The sequence below is a fragment of the Macrobrachium rosenbergii genome, chromosome 10 (genome assembly GCF_040412425.1).
Source record: "Macrobrachium rosenbergii isolate ZJJX-2024 chromosome 10, ASM4041242v1, whole genome shotgun sequence".
NCBI classification, from domain to species: Eukaryota; Metazoa; Arthropoda; class Malacostraca; order Decapoda; family Palaemonidae; genus Macrobrachium; species Macrobrachium rosenbergii.
The window spans coordinates 39865120-39883871 of record NC_089750.1 but is presented as its reverse complement, the minus strand read 5'-3'; the positions used below and the strand labels follow the sequence as shown (position 1 = coordinate 39883871).

Genomic DNA, 18752 nt, shown 5'->3' with positions numbered 1-18752 from the left:
TATATATATATATATATATATATATATATATGTGTGTGTGTGTGTGTGTGTGTGTGTGATCGGCACCATCTCCGCACTAATAATTTGTAAAATAAGTTTTCATTTTTAAGTATCTTCTGATTGGCTGCTGTAAGTTCTGTGAGACTGGTCTTTGTCATAAAGATCATTGAAGGTTTCTTTTGCTACTAGATCTGTGCATCAACTTTCTAAGTCCTCTTCCCCCTTGTAGATGACATAATGTTTAGGAACTTAATTTTACAGGTAATGCTTCAGTGAATTATCATTCATTAGGAGATAATTTTTGTCCTATTACTAATGTTGCTTGCATTCAATCTTTTGTATGTTGTCTGCTAGTCATGGATTAATAAATTGCAAAATGTCTCCCAGTTTCCTTAACACTACAGATGTCACCTCAGGATAATTCTCTTTGGGTAAATGAATTTGTATACCACATTAGTTCTGATTGTATTCTTTTTTTCAGGGGTGGTGCTGTTCTTCACCTAAGCCGCCATCAGGTTTGGGTGTCAGTATAACTTCAAATCCACATTCTGGTCTGGGTTTAGTAGTCTGGTCTCCTCTGCAGATCATCCTTCAGATGACTTGGGCATCATGCTTATGTGTGGTGCCATAGTTCATTCACTGATGTTCTCATTACATGTTCACATATTATTAAGAATGTCCGTTAGATATTTGTTGTCAAAAAATCTTTCACTCTTCACATCAATTAGCATCAAAACAAGAGGTAATAGAGGCAGAAAATAGCCAGGAATCATGATGCCATTCAGTACTTTACCTGATCAACTTTTGATGAAGCACATGGTCTTGAATAAAAAAGGTACATTATATCACATGTAAACCAGAAAATCTGGTGGAATGATATGAAAGGCTAGCTAAACTATCTGCTGGAGAGAGACAGCTCTCAATTAAGAAGAGAGCCACTTGCAAATCCAAAACACAGCATAAGAGGTTGTGCTGGGTTTCCAGTCTGTACTTATGATGTTATACAAAGATATCGTCTCATGATTTGCTATAGAGAGCCAGTCTGGACCTGGCAAGACTGAGTCTTTTCTCACAAAACTAGCTATATAGTAGAAAGTTACGCACTGTGACTGTGTGTGTGTGTGAGTGTGTGTATGAGTAAAAGGCGAGTGTCATCAAAGGTATACTCACTAATTAATGAATTTGATACTAAAGATGCATTATGATGTAAAAAATCTTTAATACCATTAAGTTAGTGTATTTATATTGAGGTTATTATTCATAAATGAAATCTAATTGGTGTGTTTATGATGAAATTATTAATTTGTAGTTGTCTGGCTAATTTACTTTATCCGAATTTTTATTTCTGTGTGATGTTGGTGAGAAATTATAGGGCAAATTGAGAGCAAAGGTTTGAAATAGGATTATGATTTATTTCTCTTTGGTATGTTTAGTTTCTCATTATTGTGCAACACTGTTGCAATGTCTAACAAGAATTATTATTCTAAAGAATTAAATGATTGCCTTTGTAGAGTTTTAGATCTCCAGGGCTCAATTGGGAGTTCTTCTAATGTTTTATTTAGACAAGGGTACGGAAATCATGTTAGAATCACTCCTTGGATATTAGACCAGTTCCATGCCCAAGGTAATTTCGTTATGTATAGGTTTGTACTCTGAATCTTGTTAAATTTTCAACGTTTTCCTTCATTTTGTTATGAGATGTCACTTAATTTAACTTCGAGTCTTATTTTGTGCAGTCACAGACACGCTGAAATCATTTACCTAAGCTGAATGTATGTAGTATTTTTTTTTTTACATGGAATTGGTTAGTCTCTGGAGTCAAGCTTGGGATTTTGCAATTCTTATGAAGACAAAAGTCAATCCATAAACAGTTGTCTGCACATACAAGGCTTGTTCTTACCTAATCAAAGTTTGATTCCTTAGCTAGGCCGGTGAACAAGTTCTTTTAGGTCTTTTCGTGACAAACCTGAATCGGGATCCTTTAACCTAAGCTAAATCTCTCCACATAACTGCTGCTACCTTTTTCTATGTCTGCCCTCTAATCTAATCCTTTTAGTTTATTTGAAGAAAATGTAACTTAGATTTCTACGTTCCTTCAAACCTGTCTTGGAGCAATCTGCTTTTAAAAGGTGTTTCGTTTTGATGTCACCAATTCTTTACTATATGCAAGTTATTCAAGTTTCATGTTTAGCCTTAATATTCTCTATTTGGCTCATTGCTCTCATGTTTGGTGGCCATTAAAGTTTTTTCACTAATAAGTAGGAATGAGTCAAAGGCAATTCTAATCAACTAACCCTCTAGGTCTTTGATGTGTAATAAGGTGGCTTTTTAGACTTTCTGCTAAAATGGTCACCAGTTCTGCTCAGATTTACTGGGCGGAAATCAGTATCGCTTAGTCTATATGATTTGTTGATCATTTCTTCCTCTTTACCATCAAGCTTAGAGCTGTTGTCCTAGCAATATTTTTATAGATTTAATACCTTCATTCTCTGAAGATGGAGGTACATGCCTATCTCTTTTTCGGCAATAAATCTAATATTCCATTTCCTCCCCTTCCTTGCTTTAATTGGTTGTTTTAGAAAAGATATACTCTATGTTGAATATCTCCTTGTTGTCTAACTTTATATATATATATATATATATATATATATATATATATATATATATATATATATATATGTGTGTGTGTGTGTGTGTGTGTGTGTGTGTGTGTCTGTGCTGTGTGTGTGTGCGAGTGTGTACGTACACGTGTGAGTGTGCACACGCACTTTTGTGTGTGTTGTGAGTTTTTCAAAATTTCCCTGTACTTCATATTCATAGGCCCCTCTATTCTATTCTTGAATATTACTTTCTTTTTCTATGTTACCCTAGCTTTTATATTCTTATTTTAACTCTGCGGAACAGCCACACGTGCCTAGCCAGGGCAATTTACACCCGAGAGACAAAGTTTTGAAGCAGCAACTGAAGAATTAAGCCTCAGAGTGTTTTGCGGACAAATTTAAGTATTTGTCGCCCTTCTACAGAGATACAGTTGCACAAGAAAGTGACAACTAGGATCTGTTTTGATGGCTGAATTGGCGAAAACAAAACTCTTCTAATGATGTGCAAATCATCATTGTTATGGGGCTACCCAGACTGGCTATCCCATAGGCCTCCTCTCGTCTAGGTCAATTGTAGAGCAACATCTAAAAATGAGTATCCAGCAGGAATACCTCTTTCTACATTCAATATAAAAACTTAAGTTCAATATATGAATGTATTTTGACGTACAGTATTCATGAACATTGTCACGCTGAAAACTGGCTTCGTCCATTACAGAAGAAGCCACTAGCTACTTGATAAGACCCGTAGGTGAATATGAATTAATTTGCTTAACAGGAATTCAAAAGTTTTAAAATTATCTTGTCTTTTAATCTGGAGATGTCAGCAGGATACATAACCCCTTTCACTAGTTAAGTTTCTGTTAATGTTAAAAAAAATAAACATTTCACTTTGCTTACGACTGCGATTATAATTTCCATTTCCCTTGAAAATATTTCAATATTTTCTTGATAATTAACTAGGGATAATCATATTTATTTGTTGGCATGAGTCAGGTAATAAATATGATTAGGTCACTGATTTCAGAAGCGTTGATAATCACATGCCCTTTTTCCAATAAGAAAAGACATACATTTTGAAATAAGAATATACAATTTCTCAATCAAAATCCAGAGCTTCAAGACGTAACAGGTTAAGTAAAATCGCCTTGTATCATTGTCTTATAAATACTAATAGTAAAGCCACATATATTGACTTTTTGACGGAATAGCTCATCAAACTCCCCTGTTTTCCAAGCAGCTTTTTCATATGACAAGCGCGTCAGTCACATTGCGTATTTTCATCTTGTACTGGTCAATAAAATACTTACGGGATCATTTCTGCTGAAAATTTTCAGTGAAGTACGATATTCCATCGAAAATATGTGAAGCACATTCTGGTGACAGTTTGACATATAATATCCTAACAACAAACGTGCTATATATGCAACATTCATAAAGAGACGTAAAAAATCAGACATTTATGCCCCTCGCAACATTTTCATAGTTCTGACTTTAAAAAAACCAAACAATCATTTCACATCCATAAATGTATAAAGTTGTGACTAACGTTTTGCTAATCATTGGATTTGGTAAAGAAAATGGATTTAGAATTCACAAAAAAACAGAATTCAAGGGTCATTTCGCAACGCTAGCATTTCCTAATGCGTTGTTTAGTTTTACTAAAAATATACCGAACCTGTGTGTAGATCTTTTCTTATTGCATGAGTCTCACCTCTTGCCAGCATGGATCCAGGGGTCACCTCGCAAGCTTCTCTCGCTTCGTCCCAAGTTAGGGGAAAAGTCGATGGTAGCAGCGAGTATCCCCATCCAACCCAAGGATTTCCCTGACCATCTCCAACCTCATGTATCAATGTTAAGTCTCCTTTGCAACGCACCTGCAAAAAAATAATACAGATGAAGGGGATGATGATATTAAAAATTCTTTATAACATTGTCTGTAGGTACACATCTATTAACATATTGATTAAATAACTATTCCTAGAATTAAATTCACGATTCTTCAAATATTGGTGTGCTCGTGTCTTATTTTAAATATAAATATTGTAAGTCTGACGGTACCGTTAATATATATATATATATATATATATATATATATATATAGTATATATATATATATATATATATATATATATATATATATATATATATATATATATATATATATATATATATATATATATATATAAAAATTAAAAAATTAAACCAACAGGGCCCTCTTAACTTTTCAGTATCTTCACACCTTTTGCATTCGCTTATCGCGCAAAACGAGAGCTCCTAAGGGAGGACTGCGAAGAATGACTGACGTCTGTAGCAGGATTTGAACCCGAATCGAGTAACAGAGCGATGTCAGATTACCTACCTGACCACATCATCTCAGGCTCTGTTGTGACAAAAGTATTCAAATAGATTGAAGGAATAGAGGAGTTTAGAGGACATTTACATTATTCCGTATGTAACTGGAAAAAGTGTACCGTATATCCGTATATCCATATACAGTATATATATATATATATGTATATATATATGTATATATACGTATATATACATACATATACATTCATACATATATATACACACATATATGCGTATATATAAATAAATATGCATGTGTATATATACATAAACTTTATATATATATATATAATATATTATATATATATATATATATATATATATATATATATATAAAACACTACTGTTTTTAGAAAAGAACTTTTACCGGATTGGGCTGAATTTCTATAGCTTATGCTACTTAAATTTAAAATTAATTCTGTTTACACATTATTCCACAGAGCTTTACGGCTTACTTCTAACTGGGACATGTTTCACGAGGAATGTATATTCTTAACAAACTTTTTAAAAACAACTGTTTTCCTACTAATTTTGTTTATTATATATATATATATATATATATATATATATATATATATATATATATATATATATATATATATATATATATATATATATATATATATATATATATATATATATATATATATATATATATATATATATATATATATATATATATATATATATATATATATATATATATATATATATATATATATATATATATATATATTTGGGTATTTTTTGTAAGCAAAAATCTAAAATTATAGTGATATTTAATCATTTATCTTCATTTTGCAACAAACGGGAAGTCTCTAGCACAATATTTCGATTTATAGTGAATTTTTGAAAAAAAATTTTTCCTTCCCTCCGCCCGCGGTAACTCTGCTGAAAATCTCAGAATTTCTTTAGTCACCTTGTCGTAATTTTCGCGTCGTTTTATATTAGGCTTTACATAAAGTTTTATACATGAAAATGTGCGAAATGTCATGTAGAGTACAAAAAAAAAAAAAAAATTAACTCATGGTTGTAGCGTTTGTCAGTTTTGAAATGTTTTCATGTAAATCACGATAAGTGCCAAAATTTAAACCTATGGTCAAATTTGACTCGACAGAAATGGTAAAAAAATGCAATTGTAAGCTAAAAACTTACATTATTGTAACATTAAATCATTTCCCTTCATTTTGCAACAAACGGGAAGTCTCTAGCACAATATTTCGATTTATGGTGAATTTTTTAAAAAACCTTTTCCTTCCCTCCGCGCATGGTAACTCTGCTGAAAATCTCAGAATTTCTTTAGTCACCTTGTCGTAATTTTCGCGCCGTTTTATATTAGGCGTTACATAAAGTGTTATACAAGAAAATGTGTGCAATTTCATGTAGAATACAACAAAAAATAACTCATGATTGTAGCTTTTATCAGTTTTGAAATGTTTTCATATAAATCATGATAAGTGTCAAAATTTAAACCCATGGTCAATTTTGACTCGACAGAAATGGTAAAAAAATGCAATTGTAAGCTAAAAATCTTACATTATAGTAATATAAAATTATTTCCCTTCATTTTGCAACAAACGGGAAGTCTCTAGCACAATATTTCGATTTATGGTGAATTTTTGAAAAAAACCTTTTCCTTCCCTCCTCGCGCGGTAACTCTGCTGAAAATCTCAGAATTTCTTTAGTCACCTTGTCGTAATTTTTCGCGCCGTTTTATATTAGGCGTTACATAAAGAAAATGTGTGCAATTTATACAAAAAAATATGTTGTAGCTTTTATCAATTTCATTTCGACCGAAATGGTTAAAAAATGCAATTGTAAGCTAAAAATCTTACATTCTAGTAACACTCAATTATTTCCCTTCATTTTACAACAAACGGGAAGTCTCTAGCACAATATTTCGATTTATGGTGAATTTTTGAAAAAAACCTTTTTCCTTCCCTCCGCGCGCGGTAACTGCTGAAAATCTCAGAATTTCTTTAGTCACCTTGTCGTAATTTTCGCGTCGTTTTATATTAGGCGTTACATACAGTTTTATACATGAAAATGTGCAATTTTATGTAGAATACAACATTAAATAACTCATGGTTGTAGCTTTTATCAGTTTTGAAATGTTTTCATATAAATTGATAGCAAAATTTAAACCTTTATCAGTTTTTTGAAATGGTCGAAAAATGCAATTGTAAGCTAAAAATATTATATTCTATTAATATAAAATCATTTACCTTAATTTTGCAACAAACGGGAAGTCTCTAGCACAATATTTCGATTTATGGTGAAATTTTGAACAAAACTTTTTCCTTCCCTCCTCGCGCGGTAACTCTGCTGAAAATCTCAGAATTTCTTTAGTCACCTTGCCGTAATTTTCGCGCCGTTTTATATTAGGCGTTACATAAAGTGTTATACATGAAAATGTGCTAAATTTAATGAAGAATACAACAAAAAATAACTCATGGTTGTAGCTTTTATTAGCTTTGAAATGTTTTCATATAAACCACGATAAGTGTCAAAATTTAAACCTACGGTCAAATTTGACTCGACCGAAATGGTCAAAAAATGCAATTGTAAGCTAAAAATCTTAAATTCTAGTAACACTCAATCATTTCCTTAATTTTGCAACAAACGGAAAGTCTCTAGCATAATATTTCGATTTAGGTGAATTTTTGAAAAAACCTTTTTCCTTCCCTCCTCGCACGGTAACTCTGCTGAAAATCTCAGAATTTCTTTAGTCACCTTGTCGTAATTTTCGCACCGCTTTATATCAGGCTTTACATAAAGTGTTATACATGAAAATGTGCTCAATTTCATGTAAAATACAACATAAAATAACTCATGGTTGTAGTGTTCATCAGTTTTGAAATATCTTCATATAAATCACGATAAATAGAAAAAATTCGACCTTCGGTCAACTTTAACTCGACCGAAATGGTCGAAAATGCAATTGTAAGCTAAAACACTTACAGTCTAGTAACTTTCAATCAATTGTCTTAATTTTGCAGCAAACGGGAAGTCTCTAGCACAATATTTTGATTTATGGTGAATTTAAAAAAAAAAATGTTTTTACGTCCGCGCGTTACGAATTCATGCATCATTTTGTGACAATATTTTCTCTGTGTTGCTTTGATCGTTTTACAATTTGTTATATACCAAAATCATCGCAATTTAGTGTAAAATACAACGAAAAAAAACTCTTTAGCTTTAACCGTTTTGCTCACAGCACGATTTGTATACAATTATATATGAAATTTTTTTTGCGCTGTCATATATTCCAAAATTTATATATGATAATGATATTTTTTTCATTTCTGATGGTTGCATACTAAACCTCAAGCAATGAAAAAATAATGAGCCAAAAATGAACTCTTAATCTTAAAAACTAAGCGTGCTGTGATTTTTTGAAAAAAACTTTTTTTCTGCTTCGGCGCTCACTCCCAAACGCCGCCGGCATACGACAGACACTTTTGTAACTAGAAGCTTGGCGTTTAAGGGTTAAATTTTGTGTTGTTTTCAAGCAATAGTACATTTTTTTCAGATTGTGAATTCTATTTATAAATTTTGAATTTAAAAATAAATTTTTGTATTTAATGTTTTTAAAAACAGTGTTTCATTTGTTGACCACCAGTGAATAGGTAAATTGTGTGCATAAGGCATAGTGATAAACATGTTTTGTTCCTTTAGTTTTGCTGAAGTGAATTAAGACCTGTGGAGTGATGCCCTTTTACTCTAGTATATTTCTTGTTTAATTGTTGATACCTCACACTTGTTTTAATAAACTTAGTTTTATTTTTTCACGTGATTAATAAACTTTTTAAGGGATCACTGTTACCTTTAGAGTACTCAGTCGTAATTTTTATTGTTATGAGAGTTCAGGTATCTGGATGAAGTGAGGTAAATTTTTGTATTCTGTGATTAGTTGTGTAATAACCGGATACTTGGTAAGGAAATATCACTCTGGTTTGTGGTTTATACTGGTGGTGTTAGGGATATATTTTGATAGGAGAGTGACCATACAATTATTTTAACTTTGAATTGTGAATTATTTAGTTGAGTAACTTAGAGAAAATGCCACTGTTCAATGTGCAGAAGTTTTTAGCAGCTCCTTCCATCCCAGAGTTATCTGAATCCAACCTGACTAAGGCACAGTGGACTGCTTTAGCGGTGGCATGTGGGGGTAATGTGTCTAGGGTATGATTAAGGCACAAATCAGATGTATTGCAATCCAAGCATTGATGGACTCTGGTAAAATAGATGAAGAGTTAGGAGAGGCACAAGAATTGCTGAATGCAGCTGAGGCAGAATTTTTAAATAAACAAGTGCAAAAGAAAGAGAAAAATGATGCGGAGGTAGAGCTTAGACGTATAGAAGCAGAAGAAAATTTGATTAAGCTGAAGATGCAGGCTGAAAGAGAGAAAAAGCAATCAGAAAAAGAAAGAGAGGAAAGAGAAGAAAGTTTGATTAAGCTGAGAATGCTGGCAGAAAGAGAAAGAAAAGAAAGGGAAGAAGAAAGAGCAGCAGAAGAAGAAAGAAAAAGAGCAAGGGAAGAAAGGGTGGAAAGCAAAAGTGCAAGGAAGCAAGAAGATTAAGAAAGAGAGACGATATTAATAGAAGCTCGCTCCAAGTTACCTGTAACACCTTCTAACCCTACCCAAGGTACTCAAGAGCCTGTACTTGATGCAGTAAGATTGCAGAAATTAATTCCAAAGTTTACTGAAAAAGCTCCAGATGAGTTTTTTGATCACTTTGAAAAAGTGGCTTCAGGTATGGGATGGCCAGAAGATAAATGGTCAGTCTTGATGCAGAATGTTCTCATCGGTGAAGGAATAAGTGCCTATTTAGCCTTATCAGCTGATCAGTGTAGAGTACAAGGTACTCAAACACAGTGTGCTACAAGTTTACCAGATGACCCCTGAATATTATAATGAAAGATTCAGATCTTTGAGAAAGGGTGACAAGATGACTTTCTTGGATTATACCTACAAAGTAAGAAGATGTTTCAAATGATGGTTGGAGGCTGCTAAAGTTAAATCTATGGACGAACTTGAGGAGTTGGTAGTCCTAGAGCAATATCTTAAAGGAATTCCTGAACACATAAGAGCCTATTTAAGAGAGAGAGAAAGGTTAAGGAACTTGACAAAGCTGCTACAGTGAGTGAAGATTATAATATTATAAGTAGAAAAAGGAATTATAATGTCAAGTACCAGAACCCACAATGCACAGATTTTAGGTTTCATCCAAATTTTAGGAACATTCCAAATAGGAATCCTTCTAGTGGCAATGCCAATACAAAGCCAGGTAATACCCCTCAACAATCAAATGTTAAATCTTCATCATCCAGTTTCTCAAGACAAATACAGAAGATTAATGTTGTCTGCTTCAAGTGTGGAAGAGTAGGACACTGCAGTCGAGATTGTTATCAGACACAACAGCAGACCTAGCCAGTTGGTCAAGTGGTTAAAGGCAACCAGGTGAAACAAACTATGAAGAGCAGTGTGGGGAAGACTGAGACAGTTGGGAAAACTGAGACTAAACAAGCTGAGTGTTTAGCAACCAGTAGAGATGTAACCTCAAGCAGTGAGTGGCTGAGCAGTTTGGAGGCTTTTAAGCTACATATCTATGAAGGTACGCTGGCAACTCAAGGAGTGAGTGTGCAGGTACAGTCAGGGAAATGATTCCTTTTACCCCCTGCGTTCACTAGACACGCTAAATGGCAACGCTGCTTTTGTTTATGTAGTAGAAGCTGTTGAAAATATGAATGAATTCTCTGTTCTCAAAGGCAAGCCTTATTGGTGGATAGGGTTTCTCTCCCGGGATCCCGGCCATTTTCTGAGGGTAAACAATCCCGGGATTTTTCTCATTGTCCCGGGATTTTCCGGGACAAACTATTGGAAAATGAAATTGAATGGTCTTCCTTTTAGTAGTAGTGGCTTAGTAGTTTTAGTAGTAGTAGTAGTAGTAGTAATAGTAGCAGCAGTAGTAGTAGTAGTAGTAGTAGTAGTAGTAGTAGTAGTAGTAGTAGTAGTTGCTGTTGATGATTATGTTGTTGTTAGTGATGATGTGACATAATGACGTGTGTGTGTGTGTGTGTAAAAGTTGTTATGAGAGAGAGAGATCTATCCCATTCTCTCTCTCTCTCCTCCTCCCTCCTACTACTACTACTACTACTACTACTACTACTACTACTACTACTACTACTACTACTACTACTACTTCTTTAAAAACTCTTAAATTTATCAGTTTATTCTCTCTCTCTCTCTCTCTCTCTCTCTCTCTCTCTCTCTCTCTCTCTCTTAATAGCAAAATTACTAATTACAAATTTCATAAGGAGTTGTCTAATGGTTAATTACTAAGTTGAAAATCACTACAAATTTCGTAATAAATATTACATAAAAACTATGGACTTAATTTTACTTTTACTGATATAAAATTATGTTTTTCCTTTTGTTATATTATCAGCTGCAAAAAATAATGGTTAATTACCAAGTTAAAAATCATTACAAATTTCGTACTAAATATTACCTACAGACAGTGCCCTTAATTTTACTTTTACTGATATAAAAAAATTATGTTTTTTATTTTGTTACATTATCAACTGCAAAAAAAGACATTCATTTTAGTTTTGTAAAATCAGAAAAAATATATAATTGAATGTACTCAAAATTTGTTTTCATTTCCATTAACATTTCAGTAAGTAGTAATAAAAGAAAATACCAATAAGCATATACCTAATATTATACGGTGTTATACTAAAGTTGTACATATATTTTACGGACAATTAAGGACTGATTCATGAATGAGCCGCCTTAAGTAAAGCACTCGGACTATAAACATCAGCATTTATGAAGAACTCTTTATATTATACTGTACATTCTGAGCTACTTTCATCAATATTATGTATTTACAATTCCATATTATAATTAATTATTAAATGACAAACTGTCTCTCCAACTGAAAAGTCAACAGACAACAAACCCTAAGGCTTTGCGGGGTGAACAGCTGGTTAAGAAAAAATTAAAGAGAGAATGACAGTAAAGTGCACATGAGTGCACTCTCATGCAGATAACTCGAGTAAAAGGGTAATGGAATACCATAGTACAGTGGCTATGGCACTACCCTGTACTTGAAAACAATGGTTATATGGTTAAAAGCCAGAGTAGCATTAACAAAAATGAGTCATAAAGGCAATTCATAAAAAAAATAGACATCCCGGGAAATCCCAGGATCCCGGGATTAGATTAAATTTTATCCCGGGATTAGATTAAATTTTATCCCGGAATCCCGGGACAAAGACATCCTCCCAAAATGAGAAACCCTAGACTGGACCTTTTGATTTCAGAGTCGCTGTTTATTAAAAAGATGAAACCGGAATTGAACAACAACTCGTCTGGTATTCAACTAGCTATCGTGTAATTTCATAGTAGGTGCACAACTGGGTCGTTAAATATTTTACTTTGTGATTCGTAGTTTGTTTACATTTCTCATTACTTTTATATTTTTATGTTTATGTTCATTTTTAGTTTTTCGTTTTTTTTGCTTCTCACCCTTTTAGCTTGTAATTCCTGTTCGTTTTATATATTTGGTTAGTATTTTTGCTGAAGATTTATTATGACAATTCATTTTATTATAATTTCATTGATTCTCATCCTTGTCGGTTTTTCAGCCTGATGATGAGGTTTTATACCTGAGAAAGCTTGTGTAATAAAGAATGTTCTTCCTGGTCTTCACAATATTATTCATCATCAAGTTATATTTATTATATATATATATATATATATATATATATATATATATATATATATATATATATATATATATATATATATATATATAATTTATATACAGTAGATCCTGACCAGTGTCAACTTTATTGCTAACTAAGCCATGTCCATGCATGCGTAGCAGTGGCCAAACGCAACAACTTCAGCTAGTAGCGGCTGGAATTAATTACCGTGTGAATTGGCAAAATACTTCACTGCATTCGGAAGATAAGTTTCTTTTCACATTGCTTGGTACTGATTGCCTAGCAGATAATGACGGAAGATTCTAGATTAAAACTTTACAGGAATGTAGATCATTACATCTGGAAATCTTTTCTAAATGGCACTTGGAGGGTAAATGTATTAGATGCAAATAGGGATTTAAGAAATGGCAACTACTGCACTTCAAGTGACTTGAAGTGTTTGCAGCTTACACAGCATGCCAATTCATACATTTTGCAGATGTGGTCATACACAGTAAGGAATAGTATTCCCATCATTTAGGAAAGGAATAGTGTTGTTCACGGTTATATATTAGAATGATATGTATTCATTTCTATCTTTTATCATCGCGTATCTATTCAAAACAATAAATACCAATTGCCTAACATTCCTCCAAGAAGGGAAAGATTTTGTTTGATTCATGATTACGTTGCTGTATGAATTGACCAAGTTCACAGATGCCGCACGCATAACTTTATACAAAATTCTGCGTTAAGGAATTTGATGTCATTGTAAAAATAATGAGTTGTAATTTATTATGTTATGTTAAAAATGTTCCAAAAACCAATATAAAAAAATGTGTATCACGAGTTGAAGTTAGCCGTACGGGAAAGTGTTTTGCCGCTTTTTTCTTAATATGATGAGGGGATGGAAGGCTAACTCTTGCAGCAATTCACTTAATAATAGGAAAGAAGTAAAAAAACTTAACAGAGTATAGACTAAATATTTCTTATTAAAAAAAAGACGTATATTTTCATAAAATATTAATGAATGAGTTTAGATTAGAACTGAGGGGTTGGTTTAGTTTTTACATATTGGACAATGAAGTTTACTTTCATTATTGTAACACATATCATAAAAAGACATGATTGGCCTAGGCCTATACCAAATTGTCTGTATCAAATGGAAATATTGTTTTAGATTTTTATTGTATGATTTGGACTTATAACAGCCTACAAATAATGTTGAAGGGTCTAACAGTTAAATTAACACCCCTACAATATACATAATTTATTCATATTCTGATCAGAGCATCTGAGATGCTTCCCAGATGAAGTCCCAAAAACTGTCTTGAATCGTTGCATTCGTCCACACCTAGCAGTTCTATAGAACTTTAATCAATTTTCCAACAGTTCATCGTTCTCATATGTACATATTTCCAGAATAAACTGTCCCCACACGCCAACTCCTCAGCGTTTTATGAAAAAAAGATCCTGACAGGTAAAACTTTGATAATGAATAAGCGCTCGAAATAAAAAGATTTTGATTGAATGGTAACGGGTAGCATTGCTTATTTTTAGATATATATAACTAAGTTCATTTTCAATTAAAGGACTCTTTTAGACCAATAGAATTAAACCGTCTTAAATTTGGCAATTTATGGTCGTTTATTTTTCTGAACAGGTTTAAAATGTAATATAACATGGTATCTTATTTTTTAACTTATTAGATGGTCTTTTTCGTTATGTGATAAGTCCATCGGAGTTAATCTTATATTACCCTATATAATGATATCTTATTTAAACTGCAAATGATTGTATATATATTAAACCAGGGAATAACAATGTCATAATTTATAAAATAAATTCTATAAGAGGACAGCAATTTCCATCTTGAAACTTTGGTATTATTCATATATATATATATATATATATATATATATATATATATATATATATATATAATATATATATATATATATATATATATATATATATATATATATATATATATATATATATATATATATATATATATATATATATATATATATATATATATTTCAGAAAATATGGCTGCTACAATTTTAAAGGACACATATATGCATTTCATAGCTTCAATGCTTTAAGATGTGATGAAAGAATTTATGGAGTCAGATGGAAGTAGGTCGAGAGACTCGAGGTAAAATCTTTGTGTTCAGCAAATAGTTTGATTCCTCAGCAATATTGCCAGTCAGGTGATCTTCCGAAGTGTTATGTATATTCGTGAGTACGTGCGTTAATTTGATCTAGATTTGCCAAAATCTGCCCTAAAAGTGAGTTTGATCGTTCATTAACGTGATAGAACTGCAGTTGTCTAGACGTAGCTTTGGAGAGGATCCAGGCTTTGAATCGGCAGATAAGGTAGAGTTTGAAATCTCTGTTTTTATGGGAGGAAATTGAACTTGTGATTTTTACCATGATTTTCTAATCATTATGAACTTTTGAACTGGTGTGGGAGATTTAATATGAATATTCATACCTCTTTTATATTATTGTTTTGTCATGTTACGTTTGCCATATCTTGGCTATGCATTTTACACTTTCCATTATTGTGTTTTGCATTTCATATATTTTTGGGAGTTTTCTATCATGTTTGATTCTTCCGACAGATGTCTGTGGACAGATGTCGGTGGACAGTGTGGACTGTTTTGAATAACATGTGGTAGACTGTTTTTTGACATGACTAATTATTGATTTGGGGAGTATGTGTGAGTTTGGATATTTTCAGGCTATTAGCCATAGTGAGACTTCTTTAATCAGAAGTGTTTTACAGTTCAGAGTTTAGTTATCTAACTCGATAATTCATTTATTATGCATTTTAATCTTTGCTTTGTTTTATTCATTTCTTGTTGGGTTATTTGAATAATAAACCTATTTTTGTAGAAACTATTTGCGTTTCTTTAAATGGTCCATTTAATTGATTTGGTGAGAATGAGTGCGATTCGGGTGGGTGAACTTCGGAAAACGGAAAAAAGATGAGAGAGAGAGAGAGAGGCGATACACGGAGAGAGAGAGAGAGAGAGAGAGAGAGAGAGAGAGAGAGAGAGAGAGAGAGAGAAAAGAGAGATGAAAAATAGATGTGTTATCGTGAGCGAACGTTCATACGCCTCCGTTTCATGAATAAAGATCGTTGGAGCACGTTACGTACACCTTCAAAAAGGTGTTAATTCTGTCCTCGTTACAGTTAAACAGAATGAATGAAATGTTGGCAGCGGTGTCTGAATTAATTTGGCAGCCGTGTTGAATGAAATGGCAGCGGGTGTCTTTTGATTTTAAATGGTGGCAGCATGATTTTAATGTCTTTAATGATGGCGAAAGAGGAGATTGCTAATAGACTAATTGGTAACGTTGATGCCCAAGGCATAGGCGACTTCACCTAAGAGCTAAGGCGACGGGTCAGTGTTGAATGACTGAGTAGGTCGTGATTACGTGGAAATACGTGGGGAACCTTTCCTCTTTTTTCCGTTTCTATTCGAGTACTGGGAGTGGGGAGTTGTGAAATAGATCTGGATGATCTCTAGAGCAATTTTGGGGTTAACAAAATACCCAAATAAGTGTGAATAGTGGCGATTGTGAGTTAATTACGCAAAGTGATGATTCAACTAGAAACGCGCTGGGTGTTTTTTTGCTTAGCCGTCGAGTAGGTGACGTCACAGGTTAGCAAGTTTGTTGAGAGATAGGTACTTCGTTTTCTGTTTCAAAATTGGTAAGTACCCCATTCTCGTAAGTTGCGCAGAACGCCGTTTTCTATTCTTCTTTTAGAGGGGGTAACTTGTGCCTTTCTCTAGTGTTCTTTTTGGTTTTCTTTTTATGTTGTTACGCTCAGGGCGTGTGATTACTCACAAAATGCCGGACGATGCAGCAAGCACATCCCAATCAATTGTGGTGCATAAAGTGACGAACATTTGTGGGAATTACAAATTTTAAAGGGTTAGTTGATGGAAAGCCAACCCAAAATATAGAAACTTTCATTGAGTCAGTGAACAATTATCTGAATTCCAAGAAAATTACGAATGGCGCTGAAGCTTTAACAGAGGCTAAATCATTTCTGGATTTAGATAAAGGAGATATTGGGAAACGAGCACGCAGTTTCGGGTTCAGAAGGTGTAAAACTTGGAATGAACTGCAGAAATTTCTACGAGCTACTTATGGCGGAGTTCAACGTGAATGCGCAGTTCGGAATTTGCGAGAGTTTCTCAAAATAAAGAAGGGCAATGATTCACTAGTCACATACAGTGCGAATTTATTTGATGCAGTAGTTGAGTTAAAGAAATCTATAACAGGTTCTCCATGGGTAACTGGAAATAATATCTCCTTAGATAATTTTGAAAGATTGTTACACTTTGCTTGCCTTTTAACGTCGGTCCCAGATGTAATTGTAGATAGTTTTGATAAGAGAATTGATCAGGATACAGACGAATCCTTTTTGTTTGCACAGATTAACAAAAATCTAGCAAAATGCCCGACACTGGACAGTAGTTTTGTACAGGAGGTGCAAAAGATGTCAGCTGCGGTTTCCAAACCACAGAATAATGATAGTCGCTCGCATTCGGGAAATGATGCAACAGCGAAGACATGTGCACGAGTAGAATCGAAGAAAATTCCAGAGAGATCAGTCACAACGATACGTTGTTTTAATTGTGATAAAATAGGCCATAGTAAATCAAATTGCAGAGTGAGATATTGTTCAGTTTGCAAATCTTCAGATCATGGATGGAGATTTTGCCCAGCCACGAAGAATAGAGATTATTCAGGAAGTCCGGGAGGTTTTTCTAGATATGACAGGAGAATTCCACATGATGCAAGTTCTAGATACACAAAGGAACAGCAGAATTTTCACAAGATAAGTTCGAAAACGGACACAGGATAATGACTAATCAGGTCGTAGAGTCACTAGAACCTAGGCCGATTGTACGTGGATTCTCTAATGGCAATGAAATTCATATTTTCATTGATTCTGGTAGCTCAGTTAACTTAGTAAATGCTGACCTTTTTCACTCGAGGTTTCCAGAGTGCAAATTAGTCCCTTCTAGTGAGACAGTGTGTGATGTACAAGCGAGGAAACTGAATATTTTAGGTTCGTCATTTCTTACGCTTTGTATCGGTGGAAAGACAATAGTAGAATCATTTTTGGTCATAGAAGGATTAGCCTTAGGTGAAATGGTTTTGCTAGGACACCCTTCTTGTATGCGACATAACATCAACATTCTTACGGGAGTTCAGGGGATTACAATAGGGTGAGTCGGGTTGTTTTGTTCCATATATACACAGGAAAAAAACTTGTGAGAAACTTAAGACACAGTCTGAGACATGTGTAACACATTCATTAGAGAGTGAAGATATTCCGCAAAGATCTTTCAAAGGATTTTTGTTGGAAGATGTTGAATTGCAACCGCGAGTTCCTACATTAGTTAAAGTGTCGCTGAAAGAGAAAAAGTTTCCTTCTCAAGTGTGCGTTGTTGAGGAACCGAGAAATTCAAAGACGTTGTGAGTACGGTGTCAGTGAATGAAATTTCAGTCGCAGGCGTGACTTCAGTAGAATTAGTTAGCTATCAAGACTCAGTGAAAAAATATCACAAGGGTACTTATGTAATTGATTTTGAAGAGTTTAATGAAGAGCATAAATTAGTGAGTTTTTGTGGAGACGGGAATATGTTTCCTAACGAGGAGCAACAGTTCCGAAGTCAGGTTCTACATGAACACTTGGCTAAAGTTGATTATCCTGAATATTCAGATAAAGTAGAGAAAGTGTTGAAAGAATATCTAGATATCATTGCTTTGAAGGGAGATAAATTAGGAGTTACAGATGTTTTAGAACATTCAATCCGCCTAGAAAAGGGTACAAATCCCATATATATTCCAGCATATCGAATTCCTTTTAAGATCAGAGAAGAAGTAGAAAAAGAAGTTCAGAAGTGGGAGTCGGAAGGCATTATCAGACCGTCCAATTCTCCGTTTAATTTTCCTTTGCTTGCAGTTCCTAAGAAAGACGGTAGTATCAGAGTTTGTGTAGATTTTCGTAAATTGAATGAAAAACATGCCCAGATAGATATCCGGTA

General features: G+C 33.6%; 1 protein-coding gene across 1 annotated transcript in view; it reads right to left on the bottom strand.

Moving 5' to 3' along the window:
- LOC136842598 (histone-lysine N-methyltransferase, H3 lysine-79 specific-like) overlaps positions 1 to 18752 on the bottom strand; it is a 759589-nt gene that overhangs the window by 260409 nt on the left and 480428 nt on the right. The window contains exon 3 of the mRNA XM_067110173.1: positions 4315 to 4477. Coding sequence (XP_066966274.1) covers positions 4315 to 4477 — 163 coding nt within the window. The remainder of the gene's footprint in view (positions 1 to 4314; positions 4478 to 18752) is intronic.